The 24,416-nt window shown below is 41.3% G+C and overlaps 1 protein-coding gene across 2 annotated transcripts in view; it reads left to right on the plus strand.

Moving 5' to 3' along the window:
• The window catches only part of GNE (glucosamine (UDP-N-acetyl)-2-epimerase/N-acetylmannosamine kinase), a 40,755-nt gene that overhangs the window by 13,621 nt on the left and 2,718 nt on the right, over positions 1-24,416 (plus strand). Inside the window, exons 3-11 of one of the 2 annotated variants that reach the window (XM_082842178.1) lie at positions 5,876-6,327; positions 9,505-9,657; positions 12,010-12,222; positions 14,646-14,733; positions 15,469-15,679; positions 18,204-18,333; positions 18,702-18,923; positions 21,311-21,497; positions 24,109-24,222. In XM_082842178.1, the coding sequence (XP_082698304.1) occupies positions 5,876-6,327; positions 9,505-9,657; positions 12,010-12,222; positions 14,646-14,733; positions 15,469-15,679; positions 18,204-18,333; positions 18,702-18,923; positions 21,311-21,497; positions 24,109-24,222 (1,770 nt within the window). Of the gene's footprint in view, positions 1-5,875; positions 6,328-9,504; positions 9,658-12,009; positions 12,223-14,645; positions 14,734-15,468; positions 15,680-18,203; positions 18,334-18,701; positions 18,924-21,310; positions 21,498-24,105; positions 24,223-24,416 lie in introns of both variants that reach the window. The other variant, XM_082842179.1, reaches the window with a different exon arrangement.

Here is a 24,416-nt window from a genome sequence, read left to right on the forward strand (position 1 = left end):
TTTTAATATGCAACAGCACAAAGAAAAATAATCAGAAAACAACAACCGATAGATCATTCAACTGATTTTCATCTAAGAATGATGCTTCCAAATTAGAGACAAGGTTATTTAAGAGGAGGAGGAGAGATACTATCAGTAAAGATTAATGAGAAGATTGGTTGTGGTGGTGTGGGTACCATGACAGCCCCTACTGCTGTGAAGAGGTTCAGTTTGGGGACTTAAGACAAATGCACTGGATCAAGTCTAATTTCATTTAGAGATTATATCGGTGGCCTAGTTTTGTTACAGTCCCATAGTTTTTGAAAATGTTCAAGTTTGGCAGCAGTTCAGACTAAATACTTAAAACATGTTTGTTTAATACATGTTTAATACAGAACTTAGTTTAAAAATAAACTCAATATTTCAGTTTAATTCAGGGCTTAGCAAATTCTTCAAGTATATTTGGTGTTACGGGACATAGTGTTTTGTTTTTTGAGATGCTATTTCAAGGGAATTCTGATTCTGGTTCCTGATTCAAACAGTTAGGTATGAACATTCTGTAGGCGGGACAGTCTCAGAATTAAAGCTATGTTGCAATCTTAGAAGAAATACTGGCCAGAGGTTTCCAAATTTGGTAAAAAAACAAACGAAAAAACATCGATGTACAGATCCAGAAAGGTCAACAACCCCTAACAGATAAATACTAAGAAAACTACCTGTAGACAATATCATAGTCAATTTGCTGAAAACAAGAAAATCTTGAAAGCAACAAGACAAAAATTACATTTCTTACAGGGGAACAATGATATGAATGATAATTAACTAACTCACTGTCTGACAGTGGAGGCCAGAAGACAGTGGAGCATCTTTAATGTGCTCAAAGGGGGAAAAATAACTCCTGTTAACCCAGAATTTTTTATCTGTGAAAATATCTTTCAAAAATAAAGTTGAAGAGAAAAGCTAAGCAAATTATCACCATCAGGTATATACTACAAAAAAATGCTAAGGCAGATTCTTCAAACTGAAGAGAAATGATACCTGTTGGGAACTTAGATCTACAGAAAGGAGTGACTAGAAATGGTAAAGTACATGCATATATATAAAAGAAAGAATGTCTTTAAAAAATAGACCTAATTTTTTAGAACAGTTTTAGCTCTAACAGCAAAATTGAGCAGAAGGTACAGAAGTTTCCCATATACCTCTCTTCCCCTATACATGCATAGCATCCCCATTATCAACATCCCCTACCACACTTCAGTGGTACATTTTTTACAATTGATGAACTTCCACTGACACACTGTTATCACCCAAAGTCCATAGTTTACATTAGGAGTCAGCTTGGTGGTGTAAGTTCTCTGGGTTTGGACAAATGTATAATGGCATGTATCTACCATTATAGTATCACACAGAGTCATTTCACTGCCCCCCAAGTCTTCTCCTCTACCTATTCATCCCTTCCCCCCAACAGTCTCCTGGCAATCAGTGATGTTTTCACCATTTCCATAGATTTTTGCCTTTTCCAGAATGTCATATAGTTGGAATCACATATTATGTAGCCTCTTCAGATTTGCTTCTTTCATTTAGTAATATGCATTTAAGTTTCCTTCATGTATTTTCATAGCTTGATAGTCATTTCTTTTTTTCACTGAATGATATTCCATTGTGTGGATGTATGATAGTTTATTTCTCCATTCCCTTACTGAAGGATATTTTGGTTGCTTCCAAGTTTTGGCAATTATGAATAAAGCTGCTATAAACATTCATTTTGCAGATTTTTGTGTGACATAAGTTTTCCGCTCGTTTAGGTAAACGAAGGAGCATGATTGCTAGATCGTATGGTAAGAGCATGTTTACTTTTGCAATAAACTGCCAAACTGTCTTCCAAAGTGGCTGTATCATTTTGTATTCCCCGCAACAGTGAATGAGAGTTCCTGTTGCTCCACATCCTTGCCAGCATTTAGTGTTATCAGTGTTCTGGATTTTGGCCATTCTAATAGGTGTGTAGCAGTATCTTGTTTTAATTTGCATTTCCTTGATGACATATAATGTGGAGTATCTTTTCATATGCTTATTTGCTATCCTTATATCATCTTTGGTGAGGTGTATGTTAAGGTCTTAGGCCATTTTTATTTATTTTTAAGTAAATTTATTTTTTTTCATTTTTGGCTGTGTTGGGTCTTCTTCGCTGTGCGCGGGCTTTCTCTAGTTGCGGCGAGCGGGAGCTACTCTTCATTGTGGTGCGCGGGCTTCTCATAGCAGTGGCTTCTCTTGTTGCAGAGCATGGGCTCTAGTATGGGCTTCAGTAGTTGTGGCGCTCAGGCTCAGTAGTTGTGGCGCGCAGGCTCTAGAGCGCAGGCTCAGTAGTTGTGGCGCACAGGCTTCATTGCTCCGCAGCACATGGGATCTCCCCGGACCAGGGCTCGAACCCATGTCCCCTGCATTGGCAGGCGGATTCTTTTTTTTAAAGTGAAATGTGATTTATTTCAATGTTTTTTTAAATTTATTTTTTAATTTTTGGCTGTGTTGGGTCTTCGTTTCTGTGTGAGGGCTTTCTCTAGTTGTGGCGAGCGGGGGCCACTCTTCATTGCAGTGCGTGGGCCTCTCACTATCGTGGCCACTTTTGTTGCGGAGCACAGGCTCCAGACGCGCAGGCTCAGTAGTTGTGGCTCACGAGCCTAGTTGCTCTGTGGCATGTGGGATCTTCCCAGACGGGGGCTCGAACCCATGTCCCCTGCATTGGCAGGCAGATTCTCAACCACTGTGCCACCAGGAAAGCCCGGCAGGCGGATTCTTAACCGCTGTGCCACCAGGGAAGCCCTTTAGCCCGTTTTAATTTTTATTTATTTATTTATTTTTGCAATACGCGGGCCTCTCACTGCTGTGGCTTCTCCCGTTGCGGAGCACAGGCTCCGGACGTGCAGGCTCAGTGGCCTTGGCTCATGGGCCCAGCCACTCCGCGGCATGTGGGATCTTCCCGGACCGGAGCACGAACCCGCGTCCCCTGCATCAGCAGGCGGACTCTTAACCACTGCGCCACCAGGGAAGCCCCTTTAGCCCATTTTTAAATGGGTTTTTTATTGTTGAGTTTTAAGCTTAGGGGTCAAACAAGAAATCCTAAGGGAAATTAGAAAATGTTTTGAATTGGATAATAAATATTGCAGTATATCAGACTTCCCTGGTGGTGCAGTGGTTAAGAATCCACCTGCCAATGCAGGGGACATGGGTTCGAGCCCTGGTCGGGGAAGATCCCATGTGCCACAGAGCAACTAAGCCTGTGCGCCACAACTACTGATCCTGCGCTCTAGAGCCCATGAGCCACAACTACTGAAGTCCGTGCACTGAGAGCCCATGCTCCGCGACAAGAGAAGCCACTGCAGTGAGAAGCCTGTGCACTGCAATGAAGAGTAGCCCCTGCTCACTGCAACTAGAGAAAGCCCGTGCACAGCAACGAAGACCCAATGCAGTGAAAAATAAATAAATAAATTTAAATTAAAAACAAATATTACAGTATTTCAAAATTTGTGGGTATAGATTAAGCAGTGCTTATGGGGAAATTTATAGCTTTAAATACTTACGTGAAAAAAGAGAAATTTAGAGTCAAGAATCCATTTCCACTTTAACAAACAGGAAAAAGAAAATTAAGCCCAAAGTAAGTAGAAGGGAGGAATGGTAGAGTGGAAATCAATGAAATGTAAGAGTAGATTAAACAGTAGAGAAAATTAATCGAGGCAAAAGTTATTTCTTTAAAATAATAAAATTGACAAGCTCCTGCAGAACAAGAAAAAGGGAACACAGTATTTACCAATATAGGATAACAAAGAGGATATCATCTTGATGTTACAGCCATTAAAAGAATAAAAGGAGAATATTAGGCCAGTAAATTTGACAGTCAATTTAGATGAAATGGACAAACTCCTTGAAAAACACCACTTACCAAAATTGACAGAAAAAAATAGAAAATCTCGATAGCTCTATATTAAAGAAATTGAATTCATTATCAAACACTTCCTATAAAAATAACTTCCTACCAAGTTGGCTGCACTTTTGAATTCTATCAAACTTTTAAGATCCTATATAAACTTTTTCAGAAAATAGAGGAGCCACGGGACTTCCTAGATTATTTAATAAGGTCAGCATAATCCTGATATCAAAACCTGAAAAGACATTATAAGAAAATTCAGATCAGTATCCCTCATGAATTAGACATAAAAATTTTAAACAAAAAATTAGCAAATCATATCCAGCAATATACAAAAACAGATAATACGTCATGACCAAGTGGGTTTATCTCAGGAATTCAAGATTGATTTAACATTTGAAAATCAATTAGTGTGATTCACGTATTAACAGAGTAAAGTGGGAAATCAAATGGTACAGATGAACCAGTTTGCAAGGCAGAAATAGAGACACAGATGTAGAGAACAAACTTATGGACACCAAGGGGGGAAAGTGGGGGTGGGATGAATTGGGATATTGGGATTGACATATATACACTAATATGTATAAAATAGATAACTAATGAGAACCTGCTCTATAGCACAGGAAACTCCACTTCACTGTACAGTAAAAACTAACACAACATTGTAAAACAACTATACCCCAATTAAGAAAAAAGGCGGTGGGTGGGGGGACCAACAGATTCATCTCAATAGATATTAAAAAAGCATTTGACAAAATTCAACAACTAGTTATGGTAAAACCTTTAGCAAACTTGGAATAGAAAGGAAATTCCTCAGTCTGATAAAGACCACCTGTGAAAAACCTATAGCTAACATAAAATTTGTGCTTTTCTCCAAAGATTGGTAACAAGGTAAGGACATCCACTTTCACCCTTCTCTGTGTACTGCATGTAACAGCCAGTGCAATGAAACGAGATATAAATAAAGGCACAAGATTGTCTTTATTTACAGATGACATCATAGCTTTTGTAGGAAAATCCAAAGGAATCTATAAAATGACTACTAAGGCATCAGTATGATGTATGTAAAGAATCCTTCATGATCTGAGAAAATATAGTGTTAAATGGATTAACTAGATTACAGAATTGTACTATGATGTGTTCTCAACCATGTTGAAATACTATGCATAAAATGGCTAGAAAGAAATCAAAATGGTAATACTGATATTGCCGAGTGGTAGGTTTATGCATGATAATTTTCTGTATTTTTCAATTTTTAAATAATAAATGTATATTTAGAAAAAAAAAGTCAGATCTTTTAAAATCTAGTCATAACAGGCAGGAAACTTTAAGGCATTGAGAATTGCTGTTGTTACTGAAGCGTGAAACAGACCTGAAACTGCATTTCACAGCCAATTTAAAAACCTACATTTTCACCCCAGTCAGAATTATGCTGCATTAATGGTAACATACAAAGAGAATTCAGGAGATAATTTCCATCATTCAGAAATTTATATTATAGTGACATGTCAGGTATCCTGGTTCCATACTATTTTTTTTAATGAGCTCTGCTTTTATAAGTAATTTTTTTCTATTAAGTAGCATATTTCTTTTTAAAAATTTATATATATTTTAAAAAAAGAAAGAAATAGTTGTGACCACTGTAAAATTTACTCTCTCTTTTCCTGATAAAAACATTCTCCCTCCAATATTTCTCCCTCCAGGTGCTCACTGAAGGGGGCACAAGTGAGACCTCCCAGGTGCGGGATGTGTTGATCTGGGTGGTGGCTAGAGGGGTGTTTGTGTAGAAAAATTAATTAAGTGATCTGTATATTTATGGTCTGTGCTTTTATTTTTGTGTGTAAGTTACACTTCAGTTCATTTATTTTAACAAGGAAATTTTGTGAAATATTTCTCCCTTCAGGGTTAATGTTGATGTTTTTATAAGCCCTATACTTAAGAACATGCTCTCACATTTTTATTTCTCTCCTGCTTTAGAAACACATATCGCATGATTGAACAAGATGACTTTGACATTAACACCAGACTACACACAATTGTCAGAGGGGAAGATGAGGCAGCCATGGTGGAGTCAGTGGGCCTGGCCCTTGTGAAGCTACCAGATGTTCTTAACCGCCTGAAGCCTGATATCATGATTGTTCATGGAGACAGGTTTGATGCCCTGGCTCTGGCTACGTCTGCTGCCTTGATGAACATCCGAATCCTTCACATTGAAGGGGGGGAAGTCAGTGGGACCATTGACGACTCTATCAGACACGCTATAACGAAACTGGCTCATTATCATGTGTGCTGCACCCGAAGTGCAGAGCAACACCTGATATCCATGTGTGAGGACCATGATCGCATCTTGTTGGCAGGCTGCCCTTCCTATGACAAACTTCTCTCCGCCAAGAACAAAGACTACATGAGCATCATTCGGATGTGGTTAGGTATGTATCAGACTTCATTCAGTCTAATGGTTGCTTTTGTCCGAAAGTTCGGGTATGCTTCTGTCCTTTGGAAACTACTGTGGGTAGAATGTTCCATTAGCAATCAGAAGGCCAAGGTTTTTAGTTCATAGATCTCGCCCAATGGTATGACTTCACCTCTCTGAGACTCACCTTTTCTATAAAATAGACTTAATGGATTGAATTTTTTAAATGGAATGCTTTTAATCCATTAAATATAATGTTATAGGTGAATATTAGTTACAGGGACCGATCCTGATATATCAAAAAGGAAAAAAAAAGCAAGCTATAAAATTATACATATAATGATACATTTTTATAAAAACAGTAACGTAGAAAGGTCGGTAAGTATGTGCACCAAGTCATTTATAATATTCACTTCTGGTTAGTAGAATTAAGGTTTTTTTTTTTCCTTTATTTTGCTTTTTAGCTCAATGAAACAAATTGTTATTTTTAATTTTAATGCCTTTCTTATGGGCTTGTTGGAATATTCAGATGAGATAATGGATGTTGAAAGCAGTTATAAGGGATTATGATTATTATTAAAAAGCAGAAGTCATAGTTGTACCAGTAGAGATTGTTACCTCTGTAAGTAAGCCTTAAGGTCTGAAATCTTCAATGATCAATGATCTAGATTCCTGGAAATTATTTTTGCTACTCAGAGGCAAAGAAAATAGGTTTACAAACAATGTCTATTAGTTAATTTATAGTGAGAGTACTATTTAGAGGGCCAATCAGGACTAATCGTCTATTTAGGTATTTAGGACTTTCCTCTGTGAAGAGGTAGATCTGTTGAATAATGAAGTTAATAGTAAATTAATTTGGTGATTGTGTAATCAAAGTGATTGTGTATATTTTAAATCCAGATCACATTAGAACAGGAAATAAATTGGGTTTTTCTACTATATAAGTTAATCCATTCTATATATTTCTTATCCTTGGACAGATTCATAGCTATCAGGGAACCTGTCAAGATAATGCTGATGGAACAGGCTTCTGCCTCTTCAGTCTCCCCTTTCTGCATGCTTCTAAGTAAACATTCTTGCATTCTGTTCTGATTATAGTGTTAGCTCACTATGTCTTCTGAAAAACTTTGTATTTCTGAAAAACTTGTAATGAATAGAAAATAACCCTTATAAAGCAGAATACAGCAAAATAGTACTTGTAGGGCTTAAGGTTCTCCTTGGAACCTTTTAAGCAGTTTGCGAAAAGAAGAATGACGAAATAGCAAAAACTAGATTTTTTTTTAAACCAGTGGGGGGGAAAAAGACATTGAGCCAAAGCCACCTGTCCCTGGCAATAATACCTTTTGTGCAAAGCCTGTACCTGCTTCTCAACCTGCAATTTCTGACGTTATCCTTCTGCTTATAAGAAAAATAGTATTGAGTAAGCCACTCAGAACATGCAGCTTTGTAACCAGAACATTAATAAATAACAGTCCTAATAAAAATATTAGCAAAGTTAAAAAGACATGTTACATTCCTAATACTGAAAGAAATACCACAGTAAATATAGAACTTTTTGACCCAAAACCAAGTAATGGTACCGTAATGGAAACGGTTGTGTGGAAGGGATGAAGCTGCTGAGTTATGGAGACAAAGGCAGATAAATGTCAGAAGTCATACATCGAGGACCAGGTGCAGGCTTTGCACAAAATGTATTATTGCCAGGGATGGGTAGCTCCAGCTCATCGCTCTGTGTTTTCTTTTTCACTGTTCTTTTTTACTACTTTGAACAAAAATTTAGTAATTATATCCCCACCCCACCCCCAGTTTAGAACATGATATGGGACCAGTCATTTTTTAAAATAAAATTTTGGAGCCTGTAGTCTTTTAAATCAAATACTACTGAAGATTCTTAGTAAAAAATTTCTGTTACCATTAAATCATAAAAAGTAACTGCTGGGCTTCCCTGGTGGCACAGTGGTTGAGAGTCCGCCTGCCGATGCAGGGGACACGGGTTTGTGCCCCGGTCCGGGAAGATCCCACATGCCGCGGAGCAGCTGGGCCCGTGAGCCATGGCCGCTGAGCCTGCGCGTCTGGAGCCTGTGCTCCGCAGCGAGAGAGGCCACAACAGTGAGAGGCCCATGTACCACACACAAAAAAAATTAATAAATTTAAAAAAGTAACTGCTACTGATTGAATTTGGATTAATGATAAACGTAATTCATGATAAAGTTGATCATTAAAATTAATATCACAAATAAATATATTCTTTCATTAAAAATAAGTGAGTAGGGGGCTTCCCTGGTGGCGCAGTGGTTGAGAGTCCGCCTGCCGATGCAGGGGACACAGGTTCGTGCCCTGTTCCGGGAAGGTCCCACATGCCGCGGAGCGGCTGGGCCCGTGAGCCATGGCCGCTGAGCCTGCGCGTCCGGAGCCTGTGCTCCGCAACGGGAGAGGCCACAACAGTGAGAGGCCCACGTACCGCAACAAAAAAAAAAAAAAAAAAGAGTAGAAGAAAACAACAAAACAAACAAAAAAATAAGTGAGTAGAGCTCATCTTCAGTTTTATAGGATAATATAGGCCCTGTTGCAGAATTCTTTGTGTTATTTGGCATGGCGCTGTCCATCCAAATCTTTTACACTTTACATTTTTGCTGAGGAACTGTCCTTGGGATCCCAGCCTGGGGATGAGTGAAGCCTTTCTAGGCCTTTGAACAGAGTTAGAAACACTGGTGGTTTGTTGAATCTGGTGGGCGATAGTGGGGAAATGCCTATGCATTATACGAAATTTATTTCATGCTCAATCAATCTCTAAATGCCCTGATTTGCAACACATTATTACTCATTAATATTGCTGATAATTCATTAGAAACACTAGTTAGAAATTGGGAAGAGTCACATTTTTCTAACGCTTTGAAATATTGTGAACTTTAAGACAATGAAGTCTAGTGTCTACTATTTAAAATTATGTATTTTGTTTGTGGTAGCAAGCACCTTTGTAAAACGTTAAGTTCCCTGAAGAATCCTTGGACTTGTTGCTGTAAGTTCTTATCCTTTGATCTGAATTTGGATGCCCTGCTTAGAATGTGACAAATTGTTTTTTCCTCAGAATTTTAAAACATAGACTTTGGGGTCTTGCTTTTTAGAATTTGCTTCTTCCTCCTTTAAGATTCTTAACTAATGAAGCAATGTGGTTTGATTTTTCTTTAAACAGGTGATGATGTAAAATCTAAAGATTACATTGTTGCACTACAGCACCCTGTGACCACGGACATTAAGCATTCCCTAAAAATGTTTGAACTAACATTGGATGCACTTATCTCATTTAACAAGCGGACCCTAGTTCTGTTTCCAAATATTGATGCAGGTAATTTAACTTGAAAATGAAAGTATGCCACCTACCTTTCCAGTTTTATGTTTCTATTATGTCTTCTTTTGACCGACCTTCCTATCTTGCTCATCTTATCATTGAAGGCCATTCTATTCTGAAATGCATTCTGATTTTCAAAGGATCACCGATTTTGCAGTAGATTGAGGAGTTTGTGATATTATTAAGTCTAGTAGAAACTTAATAGGAAAGAAATAAATACTTAAAAAAAAAATCTCAAATCTCCATTCTAGTTTCATGTTTAGTCTCTTCCCTCCAGTTTCCATCAATGAGAAAATGCAATAGCCAAAACCATTTTTTTTTTTTAGATTCCATATATATGTGTTAGCATATGGTATTTGTTTTTCTCTTTCTGACTCACTTCACTCTGTATGACAGACTCTAGGGAGGGAGACACAAGAGGGAGGAGATAATGGGGATATATGTATATGTATAGCTGATTTGTTATAAAGCAGAAACTAACACACCATTGTAAAGCAATTATACGCCAAAAAAGATGTTAAAAAAAATGCAATAGCCAAGAGATATAAACCTTAGAAGCTGAAAGAGTGTCTCTAGGAAAGTAATGATCCTATTGACTGCAGTAAAATAGCCATTATTTTTATTTCTTGTTCTCTTATTTATGTTAGCTATACCTTAATTTAATCTTGAGCTTAAGCAATTTCGATCTCTAGCTCCCAACCAGTTGATCCTTAAGCCTAACCTGATTGATCACCTACTGGTGGGTGGAACCAGTGCTAGTAAGACCTTAGGTTAATGGTAGGGATATATAAATGGGAAATGCCAGAGCAGGGCCTGATACTGAGGGATTTTCAGATACTGGTTATTATTAGCTGATACCACTCATTGCTGAGCTCTTAGGCATTTTTTGGTAAAGGAGACAGGATCCCTTCTCTGCAGTGCCAAGATGTCACCATCTTACACTGAAAGAATCCTTCCCTTAGTGTGTCTTGAATAATCTTTTCCGTTACGGGGAACAAAGTAGGGTGTTAGTAGGAAAAAACTTTAAGACCCCCAACCCAGATTTCATCCAGGTTATGTATCAATATTTCAAAAACCTTAATATTTATTCTTTTCTAATCCTTTAAATTTTTGCATAAATACTTATAATGTAATTATGTCTCTTCTTCAGTATTCATTGTCAGTGATATTCTGTTTGTAATATACCTTCCTTATTGTATATACTTTAGAATTTGAGATTTTTTACCCCTATGAAAGGCAAGGGTCCCAGGAATGCCTAAATCATGTCTGCCACTCGCCTCTCCTTTTCACAGGGTTTTTGATAAAATATACACAAGGAACAAGAGGGAAATAAGAATCAAGGCATCACTTTCTCATTATCTGACTTAGTGCCCCATTCCCTAATGTAGGCTTTTCTGGAAAACAGGTTTAGTGCCTGTCGTATAGGGCCAAAGAGAAGCCTTCAGTTGAACCCAAATCTGAACCTTGGAATAGTAGCAGCTTCTGGCGTGTCCTGCACTACATGAGTTCTAGGTAATGACTGGAATGTTCTGGCAGGAGAGAAGTGGCCGGGCCTGCTCTAAGGAGTTAGCCCCTGAGTCTGTTGCCTGCCTTGCCATGGAGAAAGTTAAAAGGAGAACACATGCATGCCCAGCTTCTGTTAAATTCGCGGCTCCTGCACACCAGTGGACACAGTGTGGTCGTCGTCCTGCCTTGTAACTGATCAGATTAGCCTCCTTGCCCGCCTTGGTCACAGCCACTAGCAAAGGGTGAGTAGAGAGGCAAGCAGAGGGACACTGAATATCGTCTCCCCCTCATACATCTGTAACTTTTCAAAACAAAGTCATGCATGTAAAGTAAAATATCAGCCACAGTATCAGAATCTGTATTTGCTTAGAGCTTGTTTAGTCCACGTAAGTGGGAGCGCTTGCTGTCCCACTGAGCTGTCATTGCTGTAGATGTGAGCATAGCTGAGGCAGAGGCCCTCTGATCGGCTTGGTACGTGGAGCCCGAGACCTTTCCATTTAGGAACTCCTGGCTTAAGAGACAGAGACTGTTGGCCTGTCTTGAGCCTCTTAATTGGTAAGGTAAGAGCTTTTACTGGGGTGTTAGTATTTGCTTTGTGGAGTGCTGTTTGAAGAGACCCACTGCTGCTGTTTAAAGTTTCTAGACGAGTTGAAACACAGGGCTGACCAGATGTTTTGGATGTTCATCATTCATGAAAAGATCAGTAATTAAAAGGACTGTTTCCCTAATAACTGTTATGAGTTTTTATGAGGGATATTTCTTTAAGTGGGGCTATACTTGCCGATGAAAATTGTTCCTTTATCTCGTAAACCATTTAACAGTTGGTTCTTTCCATTTTCACAGGGAGCAAAGAAATGGTTCGAGTGATGCGGAAGAAGGGCATTGAGCATCATCCCAATTTTCGTGCAGTTAAACATGTCCCATTTGACCAGTTTATACAGCTGGTTGCCCATGCTGGTTGTATGATTGGCAACAGCAGCTGTGGGGTACGAGAGGTTGGAGCTTTTGGAACACCTGTGATCAACCTAGGAACACGTCAGATTGGAAGAGAAACAGGTATTTACCTTTGCTTATATTTCAACTGACTAAGCTTAATACATTTGTATGAGTTATTATAAAGTATGCACGTATCAGTGCCGGCATATGTGTTTATCAATAAGTGAGTGAATGAGGTTAATGACCAATTGTAGCCTGAAACCTATAGGTAGCACACACTGATTACCAAATTTTTTATTGTCTTTGTAATATCAGAGCTACGAGTTTCTTAGTTAATTATGGTCTTTGATGGCTGTGTTTAAGAGAGAATGTGGTTGAATGTGTTATATGAATGCCAGTCTTTCGTTTTCCTGTGCCCAGTAAAATGAAGAAGGGAATCAACAATAATTCTTACACTTTTGGTTTGAGTAGTGGGGGTATTCTTTGCTGATACGGAGTACCCTGAGGACGGAATAATTTGGGAGTGGGTAGAATTAAGAGTTCTCTAATGGCCATGTTAAGTTTGAGATGCCTATTAGATATGAGTGGAGATGGCAGGTTGGCAGCTATGTTGTTCCAGGGAGAGTTGAAGTTGAAGATACAAATTTGAGAGTGATGGCGTATAGATGGTGTTTAGTTAGGATATCAGTTCAGCTGCTGTAACAGAGAGACCCAAAATAAGAGTGCCTCAAATAAGTTAGATTTTCTTTGTTTCTCACTGGTAAGTCATCAGAGACTTAGCCTCCATCTATCGTCTTGATGGTTGCTCCATCTCTTGCTGTCAAGTGCACATTTTAGCCACTGGGAAAGGAGGAGAGGGGAAGGTGTCCTTCCCTCTAAAAGCACAACTTGGAAGTTGCAAGTATTTCTTCATACATCCTATCAGAATGTCGTCACATGGCCACATCCAGCTGCAAGGGTAGCTGAAGAATACATATACCCTTTAGCTGGGTGATTAGATGCCAAGCTAAAAATTCTGCTACTGTACAAAGGATATTGAGGATAATGACGCACTGTGCCAGAAATGGTATTTAAAACCAAGGGATGAAATGAGATTACCCAGGGGGAACATGTAAATAGGGAAGAGAATGGAGCCTAGGACCAAACTCCGGAGCTCTTCTGATGAGGAGGGAAGGGCTAGGAGGGAAGACTGAAAAGGAACTGCCAGAAAACCAGGAGTGTGATATTATTAAAGCCCAGAAAAGAAAGGGTTTCAAGGAGATGGTGTTGAATGATGCTGAGAGTTCAAATAAGATGTGAACATTGGATTTGGTACCAGGGTCTTCTATCAAAAGCAGTCTGTTCTGGGACTTCCCTGGTGGCGCAGTGGTTAAGAATCCATCTGCCAAGGCAGGGGACACGGGTTTGATCCCTGGTCCAGGAAGATCCCACATGCCGCAGAGCAACTAAGCCCGTGCACCACAACTACTGAGCCTGTGCTCTAGAGCCCACGAGCCACAACTACTGAGCCTGTGCTCTAGAGCCCACGAGCCACAACTACTGAGCCTGCATGCCACAACAGCTGAAGTCTGCACGCCTAGAGCCTGTGCTCCACAACAAGAGAAGCCACCGCAATGAGAAGCCTGCGCACCGCAACGAAGAGCAGCCCCCGCTCACCTCAACTAGGGAAAGCCTGCGTGCAGCAACAAAGACCCAATGCAGCCAAAAATAAATAAATTTATTTAAAAAAAAGATTTCTCTTAAAAAAAAAAAGGCAGTCTGTCCTTTCTGCCACCACACTTACACAAACACATGCCCCTCTATCCTTTCCTTCTTACCTTCTTTACATTGGAGGGTGTGGGGTCACCCCTGCCTGTCCACTGCTCTGCCTTCTACCTGTGTTCTAAATCCCCACCCCTCTTGGCTTCTCAAGGACGTTTCTCTTCCATGTATCTTTAGCCTCCTCGGCATTTAAACATGCCTAAGTCTCTGGTATCTTCAAAACAAAACAGTACAAAACAACCTCTCCCCAGCCACCACCCTTCTGCTTTTCTCCTCTTCATAGCCAAGTCTATTGAAAAAACATGTCATTGTCACTGTATTTACTCCCTCAAATTGGTCAGAAAATGTATGGAAAGGAAGTGACTGCATCAACAGCTGACTGGCCAGTTGGCTAACTGGCAACCTGGCCTGACCAGTTGATCCCACAACTGGCTGAGTAGATGGAATGTAGGGCAGATGGAAAGAGTGGACACGCTGGATGAACAGATGAGTGGCAAGTGGATACTGGATTAATTACCTTATTTATTCCAATAAACAAACAAGAGCTTGATTTATTCTCTTTGGGAATAAAGGAACCTACGGCCCCTTACTTATCTGATATATGGAGATCTTGCTGAGAGTGCTTTAAAAGGTATAAAGTAGAAAAGTTCGTCTCTCTAATAGAAGACTTGTTTGAAGTCTTCTGGGTTATAGGGGTACTTATGAGCACGACACACTGCTCATTTCTATATTCTTTGGTTTCTCCCACTTCCGAATCACTATACGGCACTGGATTTACCTAGGGGAGAATGTCCTTCATGTCCGGGATGCTGATACCCAAGACAAAATATTGCAAGCGCTGCACCTTCAGTTTGGTAAACAGTACCCTTGGTGAGTGTATACTTTTAAAGTGATTTAAAACAGGAGCTGTTTTGGGCACCATTTTCAAGCTGTGTAGTCACCCTAATGGTGCTCTCATTCTGCATCCTTAGAGGTCCCTATCTGCTGGTGAGACAGGGCTTGCTAATCTACCCCCTGTTACTCTACCAAGGGTTCCAGTGGAGAATAATTTGTCTCAGTTAATACAGCACTTCTGCTAGGAACTACTGCTTTAGCCTATTTTGAATTTCTGTAAGTATTAGAAAGTAATGTAACGATTTTCTTTAAAAATAGTATAGTTCAGCATTTTAATTTAGACTATCCTTTCTGTTTCAAATTAATCAGATTTTCCTTTATTTGATTCTTTTTTTCTGAAAATAATTTTTTCCCTACAAAAGTAAAGATGAAAACCAAAAAAGCAAAAAAAATTTTTTTACTGTCCCAAACTATGATATATTCTGAAATTGGCTTAACAAAGATAATTTTTCTTTGATCTTACAGGCAATTTGTTAATGATATCTCAGGAGGAAATAGTTGTATTGCAATCAACAATGGTTTTAGATATTCTATTGATAATATGAAGGTATTTAGTTACAGTGTGGCTGAAGAGATCCAGATGTTGTTATTTTAAAAGAAGAAGCCCAAACTATTTATTACCCGAAATTTCAGATTCCAATAATACTATGTCCTCAATATAATTTAATATGTACAAGAGAAACAATTTAATTGACTTTTTGGACATTGCAGTTCAAAGATATATGGGGATGGAAATGCTGTTCCGAGGATTTTGAAGTTTCTCAAATCTATTGATCTTCAAGAGCCACTACAAAAGAAATTCTGTTTTCCTCCTGTGAAGGATAACATCTCCCAAGATATTGACCATATTCTTGAAACTCTAAGTGCCTTGGCTGTTGATCTTGGTGGGACGAACCTCCGAGTTGCAATAGTCAGCATGAAGGTAAAATAACTCCTAAGGTTTTAACTTTATATCCCATACGAGTAGTTGATTTTTAAAAAGTGTGGTTGGAAGGTAGGACTAGAAACATACACAAGAGTTTGTAATCATTTGCCCACAGTATTGACTTTTGGTTCCATTACAATGTGTGTCTCACTATTTTACTAATCACTAACATTTTTTTTTTTCTGGTACACGGGCCTCTCACTGTTGTGGCCTCTCCCGTTGCGGAGCACAGGCTCCGGACGCGCAGACTCAGCGGCCATGGCTCACGGGCCCAGCCGCTCCGCGGCATGTGGGATCTTCCTGGACCGGGGCACGAACCCGCGTCCCCTGCATCGGCAGGCGGACTCTCAACCACTGCACCACCAGGGAAGCCCTCACTAACATTTTAAAGAAGTAAAGTTCTCAGGGAATCCAAGTAAGTTGACTTGAGTTGACAATGGGAGACCCATTAGGCATCAGAGAGAGCATCTGCCACCCAGGAGACCTGAAATTCTATACTTGGTAACAGCTTGGAGCATGGAGTATGTTGATTACTCTCACTACCCAGGGGAGGGCGTCTGCAAATGGTGAGGGGAATTGCTTCTCCTCTAGATCATGATTTCAGTTGCATAAAGCATACCTTCAATCTCTTAACCAAACCATCACCACAGTGTTGACAGAACCTTTATAAAACACCAAACTGTCCATGTTAAAATGATCTCTGGGGCTTCCCTGGTGGCGCAGTGGTTGAGAGTCCGCCTGCCGATGCAGGGGACACGGGTTTGTGCCCTGGTCCGGGAAGATCCCACATGCCGCAGAGCAGCTGTGAGCCATGGCTGCTGAGCCTGCGCGTCCGGAGCCTGTGCTCCGCAACGGGAGAGGCCACAACAGTGAGAGGTCCGTGTACCGCAAAAAAAAAAAAAAAAAAAAAAGATCTCTGATGACTTAACAAGGAAGAATAAACCTAACAGAAAAATCTTTGTTTGAAGCATTGTAAATGTGTGAAGTTTCAGGAATCCATGAGAAATACAGAGGATTTTAAACACAAAGTTGTTTAGATCAAATAAAAGCAAAACAAAACATAATTTTAGTGAAGACAAAGGCCTCCTTTATAAATACTCTTTAAAAAGTATTAATAGAAAAATATTTTCTTAACATAAAGATATATTCCATATCAATGGTGAACACCCTCTGTAGCGGCATTTCTAGAGGTATTCCTATTAAAATCAAGTGGAAAAGAAGGATGTTTTCTGCACCATTTAACATAATTCTCAAAGTTAGGAAGGGAATAAAGCAAGGAACGAATAGCAAAAATGGCGATTGTGGACAGGGTAAAACAAAAAATGTTATTTATAGACAATATGAATAAACCAACAAGCTTGTAGAATAACACAACTGAGTAAAATGGCTAGATACGATAAATATATAAATATCAATACCTTTTTACTTATATGAAATTGTAGGTAAAGATTTGAATTTTTCTGTAGGTGAGTATTTGTCAACCCTGATTGCACATTAGTGTTACCTGGAAGCTTTAAAAAATATATGGATGCCTGGCTCCCACCCCAGACTAGTTAGATGCCAGTCTCTGGGGGTAGGGACTAGGCATCAATATTTGTTCAAAGCTGCCCAGGTGATTCTGATGCACAGTGAAGGCGGAGAAGCACAACTAGGTTTATTTTTAATGACAGTCATTAGTGACAGCTTTAACCCTTGTAAATGGACAAAAATCCATTAATAACAGAAGAATGGAAAAAGTGATCCTATTTAGAACAACAGAACTTATAAAATAAAGTTTTCTGGTTTCCTAAACCAGAAAACTATATGATCTATAAAAAGAAAATCTAAAAACTTTAAAATATAAAGGCTTGAAAAATATCCTGGTTAGGAGTGCTGAGTATTTTTTTAAATGTCAGCACTTTCCAAATTGAATTATGAGTTTAACGTAATTCTAGTCAATTTCAGTGAGGCTTTTTAAAGTTTAACCACATTATTCTGAAATTTACTTAAAATAATACACAAGTGAGAAGAGCAAAGAAATTTAAAAACAAGAATAATTAGGAGGGACTGTCCCTGATTGGTATTAAAACATATCACTAAGCACAGTAATTTAAACATCATGGTTCCATACCATTATTGACTTCAGTTATGGCAGATGATTAAAGCTTAATGACTCAGGATATTTATTTAGTTGCTTCAGTATTTAAACAAGGAAATTTTGTCAACCTGAAAGAGTTAAAAATGACCTTCTAATGACGATTCAGATTAGCCAACATTCACCTTATGTTTAAGAGAGGGCCCATCTGGTTGGCTGTGGAGTTGTCATTGCTTCAACGGCCATATGCTAGGTTGTCTTCCCAGGAAACTACCTGAGTGTATCCCAGGGCTGGCCCAAGCCAGACAGTGGATCCCTTCCCCAGCAGTCATCTGACTCTGCAGTACTGTCCTAGAGTAATGTCTGATTTATTGTGAAAAAGGTCAAAGATTCAGTGTATGCTCCTTAGCTGAGACCCATGAGACAGATCTGTTTTTTCTCTTTCAGGGTGAAATAGTTAAGAAGTATACTCAGTTCAATCCTAAAACCTATGAAGAGAGGATTAATTTAATCCTACAGATGTGTGTAGAAGCTGCAGCAGAAGCTGTAAAACTGAACTGCAGAATTTTGGGAGTAGGTGAGATTGTAAATTACATACCTAAGCAATGTTCATTTTAATGTACAGTTTGCTGAGTTCTGATGCATGATGGAACATCAGGTCACTGTCTGCCCTGTGTGTAGATGGTTCCAGGTCCTGTCTGTGGGCCCCAAGCATGGGGCCTTCCTGGGACCCCAACAAACATTGTGAGAGAAGCATTGATGGAACTGTCAACCTATGGGGAGCCACAGATTTAGCTCAGAACTGCCTTACATTTCCTTGCAGTCCTTGGTAATGTTTGTTTTAGGAGATCTTGGGTGAATTAGTGTTCCAAGCCCAGAAAGTCAGCACACTTTTCTGAGATTGCTCATTAGAATCATTTTCCTTGTGTTTGTGGTGGAGCCCAGGCATTTCCACAGGTGGCCGTGTAAATCCTCGGGAAGGAATTGTGCTGCATTCAACCAAACTGATTCAAGAGTGGAACTCTGTGGATCTCAGGACCCCCCTGTCTGACACTTTGCATCTCCCCGTATGGGTAGACAATGATGGCAACTGTGCTGCCCTTGCAGAAAGGAAATTTGGCCAAGGAAAGGGCCTTGAAAACTTTGTGACACTTATCACAGGCACAGGTAAGAGGAGTAGAGACGGCTGCTTCAGGAGCTAGGGTGTGTGTTGGGGCACGTGCCTTTACCACTCAGCCAGGCAGTTTACAAGTCAGCTTTCACCTTCACTTCCTGCTTGAGTAGAGCCTGAAGGTGAGAGTGAGGGCCCGCCCAGGTCTTTTCTGAGCATGTGCCCCGCCCTGTGCATGCACTGGCCTTCTAACTTCCCAGGAATCGTCTGAGCTATTCAAAGCCCTTATTCCCCAAAGCTTCTCATTGCTCATTCTCCAGGATTTCCTCCTACTCTCTTTGGTTAGTATATTGTTTGTCACAACTGTTGACCATTGCCCTAGGCAGTAGAGACTAATAACTATATTTTGCCTTTAAATGTTTTTGATGAGTGCCCCCTGGATAGCCCCCTCAGCCCTGGGAAAGTTCTGGGGTAGGTGAGATAAAGGCAAGCCCTTTGAGCTGGTCCTCTGGGAGCCACCAAGCAGGTCAAAACAAACCACCACAATTCTTTGAGAAGAAGGTTCATTCTGCTCTCTCCATATTGCCATCTGTACTGGCAATGTAGGCTATTATTCTAGGCCATCGCCAAGCTGGGGGGTGAGGGGTGGGCGTGATGGGACCAGAAAATGCCAGAAATCTCTTACTAAGATTCAGCCGGTTTTTTCTTGATTAATTGTTCCCCTGGTTGTTGTAAAGTTTTGGTTAGTTTCCAGAGTTCCAAAAAACTCGATTCTGACAGTTTTTGCCAGTTTGTTCATTGCTTTAGTGAAGGGATGGGCTTTTGGAGTTCCCTACTCTGCCACTTTTGCTGATGTCCCAATTTGTTTTTTTTGTTTTGTTTTGTTTTATTTTGTGGTACGCGGGCCTCTCACTGTTGTGGCCTCTCCCGTTGCGGAGCACAGGCTCCGACCCGCAGGCTCAGCGGCCATGGCTCACGGGCCTAGCCGCTCCGCGGCATGTGGGATCTTCCCAGAACCGGGGCACGAACCCGTGTCCCCTGCATCGGCAGGCGGACTCTCAACCACTGCGCCACCAGGGAAGCCCCCAATTTTTTTTTTAAATGAGAAGACGGGCTCAGGTAGTCAGTGTTCGAGGCAGCACTTGGTCCCACATATGCCTAACTTCAAACCGTGCATGCTCTTTTTTTTGTTTTTAATTAGGGTATAGCTGTTTTACAATGTTGTGTTAGTTTCTACTGTACAGTGGAGTTCCCTGCGCTATCCTAATATGTATAAAACCGTGTGTGCTCTTAAACTCCACGTTATACTACCTCCCTAATGCTGAGCTCATGCACTTCTCTTAGTCTCGGACACAGTTTTAGCAAGCTTGGATATCATTTCCTAGTTCAGAGCAGTAATAACCTGCAAATTAGAGGAGTGAGGGTTGATGAGTAGGTGCCACAAGAAGTAAGAGATGGCAGGACAACTCTAAAATGCAGACCCTATTAAAGCAAAACGCCCTTTACCCCTTACTAGCTCCTCAACTCCATAACAAAAAGTACTCATCGATATTCAAAATTATTGAATCATAGATTTTTAGACATGGTGGCATTATGAAGAGGCAAAACCATGTTTCATATTCTCTGTTTAAGAAAGCAGGTGGGGGCTTCCCTGGTGGCGCAGTGGTTGAGAGTCCGCCTGCCGATGCAGGGGACGCGGGTTCGTGCCCCGGTCCGGGAAGATCCCACATGCCGTGGAGCGGCTGGGCCCATGAGCCATGGCCGCTGGGCCTGTGCGTCCGGAGCCTGTGCTCCGCAACGGGAGAGGCCACAACAGTGAGAGAGGCCCGCGTACTGCAAAAAAAAAAAAAAAAAAAAAAAAAAGCAGGTAGTGTATGAAACCTTTCAGAAAGATTGTCTTATCTTGGGTTTCTCCCACAGCAGAGCCTGAGACAAGGAGTTCAGTGTGGGTATTTTATTTTGGAGGTGATTCTGAGAAGCAGGAGTGAGGGAGTGGGAAGAGTGGGACAGAGCAGGGGAGCCATTAGAGGATGTATTATCAAAGTTGCCTTGAGGACAGTGGGGGTTGAAATCTACCCAGAGTTGTCCACTTAATCTGCTGGCTCCTGTCTCTCCTTGGTTGACAGCTGCTTCTGGGCAACTGTGTGTGCATGGCTACTAGGCTCTTACTTGAGTGTTGGAGAAGGCCTTGGTGAGAACCAAGTTGAAATCATAGTGAGCCAAGCAGATGCAACACAGGGCATTGGAGGATCAGCTAAAAATATTTCCATACAAAATGATTCCAGGTAAAGCTTTGGTACTTAGTAAATTTCAGCTATCTAGGAAAGTAGGCACCATATAGAACCTCACATTCCAAAGCTTTGCTAAACAGAGGAGGCGTTGCCATAGCAGTTTTCTGTTTCAGGTGCAGAGCCACTTCAGTGATTGTCGTCTCTCACTATAGGAATTGGCGGGGGGATCATCCATCAGCATGAACTGATCCATGGCAGCTCCTTCTGCGCTGCAGAGCTTGGCCACATTGTGGTGTCCCTGGATGGGCCTGACTGTTCCTGTGGAAGCCATGGGTGTATTGAAGCATATGCCTCTGGAATGGCCTTGCAGAGGGAAGCAAAAAAGCTACATGATGGTCGGTTTCTTTCACCTGAGGAATTAAATAGCCAAATGGTAGACAAGTACTTCAAAGTAGATATTCCAAAGAGAGCTGAACGCTGACACCAGAACTTTTAACCTTTTCACTCCCTAGAGGAAAATCAGGGCTCCACATACTGCAGCTCAAAGTCTTCTTGGTCCTGACCCGTATTAATACCCTTCCTCTCCAGCACTGGGAGGGCCGGGGTCTTGAGCTCCAGGATAGCAGGGGAGATGTCTTTCATTTTTGCCTTCTCAGCCCCTAGCACAGGTTGGGTACTTAATAGAGATTTTAATGGAGAATTAAATGGATGAACATATTACAGTTTTTCAACTGAGAGGTTTATTTGAATTACACCTATTTCTGGACATGTTATTAATGTCAGGATGGTTTCTAGTCTAATTCAAGAGGGAGTCGTTTAATGTCATTACAACATGGTGTGTCAAGTGGAATGAGAACGATGGCCAAGGAACATAGATGCATATAGGAAGGACACCAGTGTTCCCTCCCTGCCCTCTCCATACAGGGAAGGGAGCGTTAGGGTGCTGTCCTGGGAGTTGAGAGTCAAGAGGGTAAACAGAATTATTGAGGCAAGTTTGGATGAGCCAGGGAGCATTTCCAAGCATAGGAAACAGTGGTGTTGGTGCATAAGGGCGAGGCAGGGTATAGTGTAGCAAGAGGTAAACCAGGACCAGCAGCTAATGGAAAAACCACTGAAAAATTTTAGGGTAAAGACATAGATCCAAATTTTAGATTCTTCACCACACTTTTTTTTTCTAGCGGGAAAATGGTAGTTGAATGGAGGCTGGCTTTAAGGGGGACAGTTCTAGAGTGACTTCCAGTATTCTGGGTGGACACCTTTGGGGGTGGGGACACGAGAGGAGGAACAGGGCTTGGCAGAAGCTGACGGTTGGGAACCAGTGGGACATGCAGGTGGGAGCGTGCAGGAGGCAGCTGGCTGCAGGGGTCTGATGCTCAGGAGAGGGGACAGGACTGAAGTCAGGATTTGGAATCATGGGCACTGAGGTGGCCATTAAACCTGTGAATGAGACTTGCAGTGAGATGAAAGTCCAGGGTGGAATCCTGTGAAATGTCAGCACTTGAGGGCAGGGAGGAAAACCAGGAAAGGGTAAAGTCACAGGAACCAAAAAGGGAGTGTTTCAGGGAGGGTAGTGGGTAGTGTCAAGTGCTGAGTAAGAGGAAACCAGAAAGTTAATTGGCTTTGACCCTGAGGAAGGACATCATTTGAAGCCCTGAAAACAGTGTTTATTTTTCAGTCTCATTTTTATCAACACCCCCCCCCACTAAGAAGCCTAAATGTTTAGACAATTTTTCCTAGTCATTCAACCCCATGAAACTTTAATACCACAGATACATTGTTTATCTGTTGTTACCGTCTGTATAAAAAGAGTAAGAATTTTTTTGCCCACAAGAACCAGTTTTTGCCCCCATGGGGGTAAATGCATATCTTAAAGAAGTTCAGTCAAGTGGGAGCAGAAGCCTAACTACCCTGAGTAGGAGCAGAAGTGAGGGTTGAGAACGCAGGAGGGGAAGGGTGGAGGAGCCCTTACAAAAAGGCCCCTGGGGAGAGAAGGAGAGATGAGCTGTGAAGCCCTGGTGGAGGGGCGAGAGAGGGAGAGCAGCGGGATTTGCGAACACAGACCTGTTTATAAGCCGGGGCAGAGGAGTAAGGGAGTTCTACCTGGAGGCATCCTTTATCTGAGAGGTCAGAAATGGGGAAATCTCTTGGTAGCGGGAGCTGGGATAGACGGTCTGAGGAGATGAAGGCTGAGAAGGGCAATGAACGGGAATGGGAGAGAGTGGCCAGAGCAGCTGTGAGGGCCCCTGGAAGACAGGAAACCACCACTTGGTGTCTAGGTAACCGTCTGCTTGGTTGGGATTTTCTCCCATCAGAGCCCAAGTAATAGCAGATGAGGAAGAAGTTTGAATCTGGGTTGGTGGCTGGCAGTGTGAGGGGCAGAAAGTCAAGGACTACAGATAACTACAGAAATATCTACCATTCATTTACCATTTACTCTGGCCAGCACTTAACTTGAGTACTTAAGTCCATTTTCTCATTTAATCCCTAAAGGAATCCTGCTAGGGTAGGTATCATTACCCCAGTCTTAGAAGAGAAACACGTGGAGGTGACATGGGCAGGGTAGTGCAGCCCGTGGTGGTAGAGCTGACAGCTGAACCCAGGTCTGTCCGTTTCTGAGGTGCTGTGCCTTCCTGCCACTGTGGGTCACTGGCAAATAATGCAGCCTTGCATCTGGCATAGATAAGGGAGGAGATGAATGCAGAGGAGTTCTGGTAATTTTGGGGGAAAAAAACACTTCAAGATTGTTTAATATGGAAGGGGGAAGTGAAAGAGGCTCTGGTCAGAGTTGAGGATTTCCAGTTAGAGAAGTTCTGGATGATGTATAAGCAGGCAGCAAAGCCCTCTGGCAAATGTATATGGATATTTACGAATGATAAAAAGCTTTGCAAATGTGAAAAGAGATTATCATCTTCCCACTTGGAGGCTTGCCGCCCACAGGCATAATTATGAGCTTGGCCTTCCGAAGCTCATGAATGACTGCTTCTCCTTCTCACCTCTGCTCAAACAGAAGACCAGCTCTTGGTGGAAGGGATGTCAGTGCCAAAAGACGAAGCTGTGGGCGCACTCCATCTCATCCAAGCTGCGAAACTTGGCAATGCAAAGGCCCAGAGCATCTTGAGAACAGGTGAGCACGCGGGTCTGGGCAGCTCTGACAGCCCAGGGCTCCGACAAATGCCCAGCCCTCAGGACCAGTGCAGAGGTAATTTTCCTACTTACTGTTCAAGGTATTTGGCAGTGTTGCCTTTTTAAACAGGTTTTTGTTTTGTTTTACAACTATGAAAAAACTACTTGTTCATTTTCTGGAAATTTAGAGAAATA

This window comes from Leucopleurus acutus, assembly GCF_964270905.1.
Source record: "Leucopleurus acutus genome assembly, chromosome: 7".
Classification (NCBI taxonomy): Eukaryota; Metazoa; Chordata; class Mammalia; order Artiodactyla; family Delphinidae; genus Leucopleurus; species Leucopleurus acutus.